This window comes from Nanorana parkeri, unplaced genomic scaffold (assembly GCF_000935625.1).
Source record: "Nanorana parkeri isolate BGI_ZX_2015 unplaced genomic scaffold, ASM93562v1 scaffold974, whole genome shotgun sequence".
In the NCBI taxonomy this organism is placed as follows: domain Eukaryota; kingdom Metazoa; phylum Chordata; class Amphibia; order Anura; family Dicroglossidae; genus Nanorana; species Nanorana parkeri.
In genome coordinates, this window is record NW_017307242.1 from 298,844 (window position 1) to 311,457 (window position 12,614).

At 44.9% G+C, this 12,614-nt stretch overlaps 1 protein-coding gene across 2 annotated transcripts in view; it reads right to left on the reverse strand.

Moving 5' to 3' along the window:
• KIF5C (kinesin family member 5C) overlaps nucleotides 1-12,614 on the reverse strand; it is a 56,963-nt gene that overhangs the window by 42,535 nt on the left and 1,814 nt on the right. For both annotated transcript variants that reach the window (XM_018566781.1, XM_018566782.1), the window contains exon 2: nucleotides 7,518-7,608. In XM_018566781.1, the coding sequence (XP_018422283.1) occupies nucleotides 7,518-7,608 (91 nt within the window). The remainder of the gene's footprint in view (nucleotides 1-7,517; nucleotides 7,609-12,614) is intronic.

Here is a 12,614-nt window from a genome sequence, read left to right on the forward strand (position 1 = left end):
GCGCCCCCCCCCCCCCCCCCCGAGTGCCACGGCACACTGGTTGAGAAAGGCTGGTTTGGCAAATTGAGGGTTCAGCACTTTTCACTGCCTGCTGTTAGGTAGGTTACATAGTAATCCGCACCGTCCATCTACTGTTTGGACCACCAATGAACATCCCAAGCCTTTTCCCCCCTTGTAAGCACACAAATGTTATGGCAGGAGTAGCCACTCCCACTGGAAGCACAATTTGAACTTTCGCCTGGTTTAGGGCAACTCCGTACAAAGAGATTAGGGTAGTTATTCTGAACTGGAAAAACATTTTGACAAAATGTTATATGTTAGCTAACCAATGAGTTATTTTTTTTTCTTCACTTTGGTATAGGTTTAAACAGAAATGTGGCTATGAAAACAAACAGAGTGACCCTGCCCAGGCTTTGCTTATCCCAACATCACCTAAATACACCAGGCAGTCCCTTTGATGTAAATCAACTACCAGCTTCCTAGTATGTGTTAGAACATGCAACACATGGTTTGCAATTCTGCATTCTTCTGTGAGCAATAGAAAGTGCACCCACGGTGTGCCAGTGTGCCTCAATGACTGGTTGGCATGGTCAAAAAGGTGGGAGTTCCTAATGGCCATTGTTTAATGTGAGACACCTTTTCACATCATTCAGCACCAGTTTTCATTTGCCACTTTAGACATTTAGTTAGGAGACATCACAGAGCTGCAAAGTATGATGGTCCCTGAACACTTCCCTCTGCCAGAGGCTGCAATCATAGGGAGCTAGGTCACTATATAAAGCCAAGCATGTTTCAGTGATAACAGGTCTTACTGTGATCAATGTCTGACTGGTGAAGTATTGTTGCTCTGGGCCATCGGCACTACATATCTTGTGAATAGTGGCCCAGTGGGGAAAATGCCCCTTGCTGCCCGTCTTCTACTTCTAACAAAGCAGAGTTAATCCCTGAACAGTCAATCATCAGGCCCAAGCACCCTAACATGTGCCTAGCCGTAGGCAAGTGCCAACTTTAAGGCCTGTGTTGATGGGCTTTTGTTTGCACCCCCATACAAGTCTATGGCGATACAAAAACAGCTTGAAGTCGGGTAAATCCAGGTCAGAAAGGGGTCAATTGTACACATTAGTGAATTCCAAATGATCTCAAAAGCATCTGAAACGGATGCCATTCACACAAACCCAAAATATGATGGCATATGCCTTAAGAAAGTCAGTGAGCGCCACTTTCATTCCTGTTGACTGTATGCCATCAATACAACAGATGTTTACAGCCACCAATTCCCGGGGCTCAGATTCTCTTTTCTCATGACTTAATCATTTTCATGAGGGAATCTATAATGAAACATTTATATGCAGACTCCTTCTACCTCCTCCACACAACGCCTTTCTGCAGCACCTCCCCTGACACCAGCAGTCCGCCATGTATTTATCACTCTGTGCTGCTGCAGGAGAGACTGCTTCTGGCTGAGTAGAATGTCAATCATGCAGACATAAAGTGAGGGGGGAAGTCGAACTGTTACCAATGATGGTTGGCACAGCCTGTAATTGCTGGCAACCAATTTAAACCAGGAGATGATTTTGATAAACAGAATGCTTTAGAATGCTGAAAAACCTGGCAAGAGCATAAATGGTGAAAATGCTTTCATTATCCAGGGGAAAGTGGATTCTAGAACAAGGTGACATTCTAAAACCAGATGAGGAAAGATCGGCGAAAGAGAAAGGAGAGGCGAAAGAGAAAGCAGGGAGGCAAAAGAGAAAGCAGGGAGGCAAAAGAGAAAGCAGGGAGGCGAAAGAGAAAGCAGGTAGGCAAAAGAGAAAGCAGGGAGGCAAAAGACAAAGAGAAAGAAGATATGTAAAAAGGAAGAGGTAGAGGGAGAAGAAAGGAAGTGGTGCTGGTGGTGGATACTAGCTACTTACAGTAGCTCCCTCCCTCAGTTCAACCTTTTGGTCCTTTGGAAAACAGCATCACTTCGGAGCTGCTGTAGAATGAAAAAACCTAATCCCAATTCAGCCTCCAACCTTTCTGTTACATGAACAGGAGTAGACAGGACTTCTAATAGGGACACTTGGCACACTGATGATTGTAAATTATGTTTTTTTCCCTTTCAGTCATTGTTTTATCCCTGGGACATTGTCCTAATGGAGCAATAAAAATCATAGAAGTTCTAATATTTCCAGCTTTAGTTAGAGTTTTGCCTTTTAGGGCCAGTGCCAATGGGTTTCAATGGGCAAATGCAGTGTGCTACGTGACATCATTTGAGATGCTTCAGAACTCATTGAGGGTGCAGTTGGCCTGCTTTTTGCATTCCCATAGCCTTGTATGGGGAAAGAAGTTCTGAAAGGAACAAAAGCCTGTCAACACTGGCCTTTAGTCTGTTGCTCAGATACAAGAGAAGGCTAAAGCATGAAAGTACATAAAGGATGTTCTAAAGTTGCTGCAGTGGATAGAAAGCAACGACTAAAGTACCATTACACAAAAATACATAGAAAATGTAGATGTTCTGACTATTACCAATGTATTGAAATGGAAGTTTTTGATGAAGTGGGAAAAGGTTAGATCATGATGAAGATTTAACTCATGAGAATCACACCCCACTTTCAGTCCCGATGGCACTCAGGACATTGCTTTGAGCTAGACTTCTCGTTTCCCATCTAGAGCAAAATTACCCATAAAGAGGGATTTCACAGCCAGGGTGTACTACATTAAAGTGCCGCCTCTCCAACCAAAACTGATGAACTGTATTTTGCAATGTTGCCACAATATATACACATTGAGGGGAAACTAAGACCGGAAAAGACACAAATCTGGAGCAGCGACGCATAGCAACCAATCAGCTTCTGGCTTTCATTTTCAAAGGCTTAGCCGGACAAGCTGAAGATACAAGCTGATTGGGTACTATGCACAGCTGCTCCAGTTTTATTAAATCCCCCCCCAGGTCAGTACCTAGGCACTGCACAGCTCTATTACCTATGCCAGGGGAGGACAAATTATTAAGGAATTCAGTAGCCAATTGTTCCAATGCAGGAGCCAGCAGGATTTTTTTTTCAGCTCCATTGACAACAACAATAGAAAACCTCAAATGTTTGGTGCCAGCTGTCATTTTTAGTTTCAAAAGATAATTTTTTTTTTTTTGAAAATACAAAGTAAGTAGTGCACGTACCCAGACATAGTGTGCGTGCATATATAAATGGTACAGACATTGGCATTGCTATATAAAATAAATGTGCATATTAAACATGGCAATCAGTAAATGTATATTTGAAAGAGGTGGGACCAACTCTGGCAGAGGGTCCCAATAGGGAGGTCAGGAGCAAATACATAAAAGGTGGGGGGGGAAGGGAGAGAAAAAAAAAAAGGGAGAGGTTAGAGGCAGAGAAGAGGAAAGGAAGCAGAGGGAGGTGGGATGCGCGATCCAACGCGTGGTCAAGTCGGTAGTGAGGTAGAGGGTAAAAGTATTTAAAGGGCCAGTAGGTGGGTGTCAAAAGTCGATGGGAGGAAATGTTTCACCCAGGGTTCCCATATCTTTTCAAACTTCGGCATTTGATAAATTAAGCGTGCAGAGAGTTTTTCGTGAGAGAAAATCCAGCGGATTCTATTTTTGGAGGCTTGAAAAAAAAAGGAGGAGACCTTATAAGTAATCCAAGAGCTGGCTATGGTATGTTTGGCAGCAGAGAGGACAAGCAGTATCAACTTGAATTTAGGGTATGAGATATTTGTGGGTCCGACATTGAGTAGGTGCCAGCTGGAATTTTTAAGGAGCATTGGTGACCTGGCTTCTGGGATTTGTCCTGCCCTGATCTAGGCATACTTTCAGGGCACATCAGAACCCATTCCATTGAGTATGCGCTGTTATCGAACAGTGCCCAGACCCAAAAGAGACATACAGCTCCTCCACTCATCCCTCATTTCTAGTATTTGTCAGCCAAGGAAGATCCCACCCACCACTGACATTGCTATGGACCAGCACAGAAGGGTAGCGGTCACGTGACTGCAAAGAACAATGAAAATAAAAGATATATATTTCTATTGAATTTGTAATAAACTTTGTATACAAAATATAACAAATAAATTCATGAAATGAAAGAGCAATGATGTAGGTATAATGTATTATGCTGTAGACCTATCGCCTTTCCATCTACAAGAAAACAAAATTGCAGCTCTACAATCAATAGAAGCTTGGGAGCCTCCATTCCTATCCGAGCAGAGCAGATTTCAGGTCATTTTGAAGCATTCAGAATTATTTTCAAGCTCTAGGTGCTCTTGTTTTTGGCCAATGGAAATCTGTATCATAGCAGTTACATCATAGATCATTATCCTAGTATTGGCTTCCTGGTGTTTATGTATGATTGTGTTGTGTCTTGTGCTCTTGGAGATCTTGAGCCATGTTCGCTATGCCATGTTTGGTGGCAAAAAAAAAAAAGGAGGGTTCATAAAGGTTGCTGTGGGCCCTCGGCATGTGGATGAAACCTTCTGCATCCAGCAAGGCCAACACAGAATCCTCTATTTAGTTTTCCAGGTCTAGGGGGAGGAGACCAAGTGTTAGACTTTAAAAACGCACATAAAACACTTGTGTCTCATGCTTTCAGGAGCTCCCATTGAAGTCTATGGGAGAAAAGAAAATCTGCCCCATAAAAAGCTCACATACTTTATTGGCATCAAGCCACAAAGGGATACAATACTCGGACATGTACAGGCACCATTGAAAATAATGGGATTCTGCATATTGTTGTGCATCAGGAAATGTGACACAACGCTCAGGTGTGAATATGGGGCTAAAACAGTTGAGCAGTGCATGATCAGAGTGGGAAAACCCAAACACTAGAGACACTTCTCAGATCATTCAGAATGAATGGAATGAGAAATCGGACCTGCTTCAAGTAGGTCTTGTATTCTGTAGACCTGAATGGGAATGCAAACAAATGCCTGTCAACACAGCCCCTAAACCTTCTTGCTCTTTATGGTCATCAAATTTATGAACGCCTAATGTTTTATTTTTCTACAAAGACAAGCAGACATGGCCAAGCCACTTTTGTGTTATGTACTATAGATTAGTGCAACTTTCTTTTTGAGGTTTTTGGTTTTGGATTAAGCAGGAAGGATGGGAATCCAGGTCAGCCTTTCATTCTTGTCTAGTAATCAACATTGGGTGAACTTATGTTACCTCCCGTCCAGGTGAGTTACCTCATTGAAACAGAAAGTTACAGAAATCTGCCCAAAAGGAATATAGACAGCAGTGAAAACCCAGCAGTTTATGGTTCTTCCCTCATTCTACTAAAGATATTTTTACTGCTGCATCTCCAATGGGGAAATATTTCCCTCCCTTCCCATGTAAGTTACCCAACATGAAGTGAGGGGATATTCCCACAGTGGTAACAAATAAAAAAATATATATATCCTGGAGTGCGCCTCAAACGTCTCATTATTTCTTGTTTGAGGCGTATATATATTTATATTATATTATATTATTATATACACATACATACAAGTTTGCATAACCAATAGATACCCCTTCTTAATTCCCCTCTATTGATTTGCAGGGAGATGTAATGTTCTTTGTGGACTCGTTAATAGATTCAAAGGACTCCGAGCCATTCCCTCCTCCTCCCCCAACACAGAGCACTTAACATGGAGCCGGTATCCAGGCAAGTCAATCCCCAGAGCCTGAATGCAGATAACATCCTATGACGACCACACCAGCACAAAAAAACTGCTTGTGTTTCCTTCATGTTAGCAGGCACATTAATCCGGTGATTAGCAGATTTATCTTTTATAAAGCAGTGTAACAGGCAAGGCATTCACTAACTGCGGGTAATAAAACCTCATAGGAAGGTGGGCATTCTACAATATACGTAGAGAGCAACAGCAGTATAAAACTAGATCACATAGGAATAACACAAAAATAACAAAGATGACAAGAACAAATGATACAGCACAATTAAGTATACAGCTTCCCTAAATCTGCATAATAGGAGTGGGGTATGTACAGTCAGTCGGGATACTTATTTTTATTTATTACAGGTATTTATATAGCGCCAACAATTTACGCAGCACTTTACATAGTTGCACGTTCACATCAGTCCCTACCCTCAAGGGACTTACAATCTAAGGTCCCTATCTTGCTTACATACAGACAGCCAATTTTTTTTTTTTAACCAATTAACCTTCCAGCATGTCTTTGGAGTGTGGGAGGAAACCGCCGAAGCACCCGGAGGAAACCCATGCAGGCACAGGGAGAACATGCAAACTCCTTACAGATAGTGACCTGGCCAGGATTCAAACCAAGGAGCCCCAGTGCTGCAAGGCAGAAGCGCTAACCACTATGCCACTGTGCTGCCAGAGCCCATTGTATGATCAGAGATGATGTGTTGGGTAAACATTTTCCATGCAAATGTTTGTTATTATCTACGTAAAGGTTTCTATAGAATGGGTCAAATATCTGCTAGGTAAAGTTCTGAGGATCTAGAGCAGGGGTAGGTAACTTCGGCACTCCAGCTGTGGTGAAACTACAAATTCCAACCATGCATCTGCCTCTGGAATTCATGACTGTGGATGTCAGAGTCTTGCGATGTACCATGAGGTTTGTAGTTTCTCTACAGCTTGAGTGCTGAGGTTGCTTACTATTTATCCAGAGATATAAACAGAGTAACCAGCCAAGTCTCAGTGCCAGCAGCTTGGTAAGTGCAACTGAATGTTTTTTTTTACATTTTGGATGGACTGGAGAGGGATTGGAACACCAGTCAGGCTTTTTTTTTTTTTTTAAATCAAGAATTTTTTATTTTACAATACATATCATCAGTCCAACATACCAGTGACAAGGGTTCACGTGTGATGGCAAGATATGGACATTTAGCGTCCTCGACACTTTCGCTATATAGGCACTGCTCCTGTTGGAGCAGCACACAACGGTTTAACACAGTTATCAATAAACATTTCTAAGATCATTAATCTAGTTGAATTAGTGAACTTCTAATATTCTAGATCTGTGTCCCATTAGGGAGATCCCCCCCCCCCCCCCCCTCTATTTGTCCTGGTGAACGTTATTACTGAAAGCGAAAGAAAATCCAAACTTTGGTTGTCATCAGAACAGGAATAGATGGGAAAAATTCTAATCGGGAAACTAGTCCTGGTTACCCTGTTGATCACCATGGATTTCCCTCACTTTGTAGTGATTGCCAATTGCCTCTCTGTAACCCCAGTCAGCTTTTTTTTACCATCTGTGTTTCAATGGGTAGATTTCCCTTCACTTCCTGTTGGACAGGAAGTGAAGGGAAATCTACCCATTGAAACACAGATGGTAAAAAAAAAAAAAAAGCTGACTGGGGTTACAACCCTCCCTTACTCTATCCAAAACGAAAAAAGTTTTATATATATATCTCACAAAAAAGCCTTCATTACAAATGACTATCACTATACATGTATATCAAATCTGCACCCCACCACTGAAATACACAATATAAGAACACCCGTGATTGATAAGCCAGATCTGTAAAAGTAGAGCATGCCACAAGGTCTCCACTTACCTTTGACAATCTGTTTAGCACAGGCATTGTAAACTTGTTCTTGGGTGGAATTTGGAGGCAAGACTTTATCGAAGACGTAGGGCTTCCCTTGCTGCAAATGATACAAAACAAAAAAGTATCAAACCAACAGAACAAAAATGAGTTATGTGGAGCTCAAAGTACCAGAATGTTCTCATTGTGTGACATTAATCTGCCCTGCCACATCGCTCACCCAGACAAAGCATCTACCAGGATAAACGCTGACAACAGCAAAGCCCCTTCCACACCAAGATACGAGTTCCTGGGTCTGCACATCTGATGTGGCCAACAAATAGTGTTCCCACTCTCCGTTTTTAATTTATTTCTATAATAAATGACCAAACCCACAATGATTCATCTATACTGGCTTTCATCCCCACCCTCCTCTGCCAATCCCTGCACTGGCTTCCACTCGCCCAGAGGATAAAATTCAAAATATTAACAACCACTTACAAAGCCATCCACAACTCTGCCCCCGGCTATATCTCAAACCTGGTCTCAAAGTATCACCCTAACCGTCCCCTCTGCTCTTCAAAAGACCTCCTGCTGTCCAGTTCCTTGTCAACTCCTCCCACGCTCACCTCCAGGACTTCTCTAAAGTCTCTCCCATTCTCTGGAACACTTTACCCCAACCTGTCCATCTATCTCCCACTCTAACTGCCTTTAGGCGAACCCTTAAGACTCATCTCTTCAGGGAAGCCTATCCCACCTCAAACTAACCACTGAACCATCACGTTCTCAAACAATTCATCCCCATACAGCTACCTCCTCATGTATCACTAGCCCCTCCCTTTTAGATTGTAAGCCCTCAGGGGCAGGGCCCTCCTTACCATCTCGTCTTGAATTGTATTGTGATTGTAATGTCTTCCTTATCACTTGTGTGGTCTGACCCTTTTAAAGCCAAGTCTCCCTCCTGTAGTTTCCAAATTACTTTCTACTGAGAATCTGGTAATTTGCAATAATACTCCTACCCAAGGGCTGGACAAATCCCTAGAGCCAGGTAGCCAAGGCTCCTTAAAAAAAAAAAAAATCACAGCTAGCATCTAATATTTGAGGTTTCCTCCAGCTGTGGTCACTGGGAGCTGGCTCCTAAAAAGATCCTGCTGGCTGCTAGATTAGATAAAGTGGCTCCTGGATTCCATATTAGTTTTGTCCAACCCTGTCCTACCCTATCCATACACTTCTTTGTTAGGGTGACCTGATCCATTGGATGGCCAAATGCTATGCTTGGTTAAGATTTGGGCAATTCTGGAATATACAATATGTTAGGCAATGGCATGTGCAATAACAGGGCACTTTATTTTACCCAATATTTCTCACTATGAAGAGGGCAGGCGTAAGGAACAGTACGTGTGCCACCTCCACTTACCAGGCAAGTGGTACGGTAAGTGTCAGATCAAAGCTATACTGTTGCATGGTACCTCTGCCCGGCTTCCTGTCCAGCTCACTGATGTCCATGGTTGCCAGGGCACCAGATCTTAGCAACCTGGGATGCTTTGCCCAGAAAGGGCCCCCCACACAACCCATTGATATGCCACCTGGGACGCTCTGCCCGGAAAGGGCCCCCCACACAACCCATTGATATGCCACCTGGGACGCTCTGCCCGGAAAGGGCCCCCCACACAACCCATTGATATGCCACCTGGGACGCTCTGCCCGGAAAGGGCCCCCCACACAACCCGTTGATATGCCACCTGGGACGCTGTGCCAATCAGGAAGCTGGGCTGTGGACCCGCCTCCCACCTTCCTGATTGGCTGGGAAGCCAGCTTCCCGGCCAATCCGCATCGAGCCAGCCAAGCAGTATGGAGCCAGCTTCCTACACACATACACATACATACACACACGATCCTCTGAGACCGGTCCCTTCCGCCTGGCTCCCCCCCTCCACCAAGGATTCTTGAAGACTTGTTCACACCAAGTGCGGAGCAGATGCAGAGCAGTTACAGAACGCATCAAGAATGCATCCCATGTATTCCCGGCTATAGTTCACACCAAAGCGTTCAGTTCGAGAGCATGTAGAAAAACTGCAGCAAGCCCTATTTTATTTCTGCTCTGGAATGCACCAAAACGCATGCAAATGCATCACAAATGTATGCAAAGGCACTGGAACACAGTGGGCTACACCTGAAAGCCCATTTTAGGCACACAAAATAAAAACAATGGACCGAAATGCACCAAAACACACTGCACTGCACATGCAGAAACTCATGCTCATGCAGATCTGGTCTGGATTTGTATGAACAAGCTCATACTTCCATACAGTGTATAGGACATAACGATGCTGAGGGACATCCCATCCCTGCACTGGAGGAGACAGGTTTTGAGGACTGGAGTAGCAGTCAGGCCGCTCTGCGGTTCAGGCAACAAGTATAACTTTTTTCTTTTAGCACCTAGACAAAAATGAGCAGTGCGGGGGTAGACAAATTGCAAGGGTTCAGAACCATTTTGCCGGGAGTTCTGCTTTAAGTTGTCCAATAAAAGGCATCACTTGAACTACAAACCTTCTGCATTAATCGATGGCAAATATATATATATATATATTAAAAAAAAAAGAAAAAAAAAGTTGTATTTTATGTTCTATTCTTAGTTCTATAATGGCATTGTAGTACTTTAAGGTGGAATACAGCTTCATAACATATCAGCTAGGGAACTACCCTGTACAACAACCAGATATTGCCGTTCCCTGGGTGATATGTGTGTGTGTGGGGGGGGTTACAGGGACAATGATGGCATGCTTGGACTTGTAGTTCCTTAGCTGATAAATATGTGTGGGGGTGGGGGGTACAGTTCTAGTGGATGTTTATGGGGGGGGGGCGAAAAAAATGTTCTGCCCCGGGCGCCCATAACTCTGGTTACGCCACTGCATTACATGTCCATTTGTTACTAATGTGGTCTGATTGCTATAATATGAATTCATCATAACTTCACAATATTGTCATAGGGAGCGCTGCCCTGCCATGGATAGCGCTGGCCCCATTCTATACACTCAGCCATGGACAAGGGCAGTACACAGAGCCTGACACTCAGCAGGTGTAAAAGAATGACACCAAGATGGCAGGCTGTCAATGGGGCACCCTAAATAATTAAATGGCCACCAGGAAGCAGCCGGCCGGCTAGAACAATGGGCCTGGAGTGCGCTGTGCAGCTCACATCCACCATCCATGGATCCAGCTAGAACCGTCAGCCGCGACACTGCAGGAGCTCCGCTGAGCATGCGCCGGCTCTAGATGACGTCACCCCCAAGGTTGCAGCACCAGCAACACAGTAGCAGCCAGAAAGTCCCCAGCTGTAGGGAATGATCATGGTGATCCTCGGGCTCTGTCGATTCTCGCAAATGGAAAGGATCTGAGCTTTGCAACAGGGCGGAGGATGAAGGAAAACCCACACAAGTTGCACATGTAATATGAGCAACGATCGTTAAGCGGCAATGACTGATGTCTTAGGGAGGAAAGGGTTAATGGTAAACGCTGGATCGTGCGGCACCAGCACCTATGTGATCTCTAGGAGGAGGCTGCAGTCATATGATCTTATCGGACTCGGTGGAAGACTATCTCCCACCCTGGGAGGAATGAGTGGGCCCCTGGCAGCAGATCCAGGTTGGGCCCTTTTATTTCTGAAGATGCACATGAACCACACAAGCCTCGGCCCTCCTGAGCCCCCACACAAAGATCGATCTACAGGTTATCCCCCGACCCACAAAAATCGATCAGCAGACGATGCAAATGACCCCATCCCCCTTCCAGCAGAGGCACAGGCTACCACCCCAGCCAGCCTCCTCCAGGCTACAGATCACCCACCAGAAATAAATCAAATAAACAACAATGAAAAGATTCACAACCCTTCTCTGTAGATCACCCAGATGACAGGAGCCTCCATAGAGGGGTACAAGCATCACCAAGATCACCTCCATAGAGGGGTACAGGCATCACCAAGATCAACTCCATAGAGGGGTACAGGCATCACCAAGATCACCTCCATAGAGGGGTACAGGCAGCCTCACCAAGATCACCTCCATAAAGGGGTACAGGCAGCATCACCAAGATCACCTCCATAGAGGGGTTCAGGCATAGCCCATATGACAGGAGCCTCCATAGAGGGGTACAGGAATCACCAAGATCACCTCCATAGAGGGGTACAGGCAGCATCACCAAGATCACCTCCATAGAGGGGTACAGGCATAGCCCATATGACAGGAGCCTCCATAGAGGGGTACAGGCATCACCAAGATCACCTCCATAGAGGGGTACAGGCATCACCCAGATGACAGGAGCCTCCATAGAGGGGTACAGGCATCACCAAGATCACCTCCATAGAGGGGTACAGGCATCGCCCAGATGACAGGAGCCTCCATAGAGAGGTACAGGCATCACCAATATGACAGGAGCCTCCATAGAGAGGTACAGGCATCGCCAAGATGACAGGAGCCTCCATAGAGGGGTACAGGCATCGCCCAGATGGCAGGAGCCTCCATAGAGGGGTACAAGCATCACCAAGATCACCTCCATAGGAGGGGTACAGGCATCACCAAGATCACCTCCATAGGAGGGGTACAGGCATCACCAAGATCACCTCCATAGAGGGGTACAGGCATCGCCCAGATGACAGGAGCCTCCATAGAGGGGTACAAGCATCGCCCAGATGACAGGAGCCTCCATAGAGGGGTACAGGCATCACCAAGATGACAGGAGCCTCCATAGAGGGGTACAGGCATCACCCAGATAACAGGAGCCTCCATAGAGGGGTACATATGTATGACACATCCATCCACCCATGGCTCTATTACTGCTGTATACAATGTAATGACATATCCAGATCCTCTCCCCTTCCAAGATAAGATTATACAAGACAGACATCTGCTGATCACAGCACACAGACATGTAGATATCATCATCACATACAATCCACCCTCCGAGGAACAAAACTCCAACACACACACACACACCTCTGTATAATAACCAAATTCAACAACATGTATACCCAACACCACCTATACAGGCACAGGGGTGGCACCGACATCCACCAGATATATCACATCACAGAGGATTGCAATGACCTAATAAGTGTGTGCAATATATATA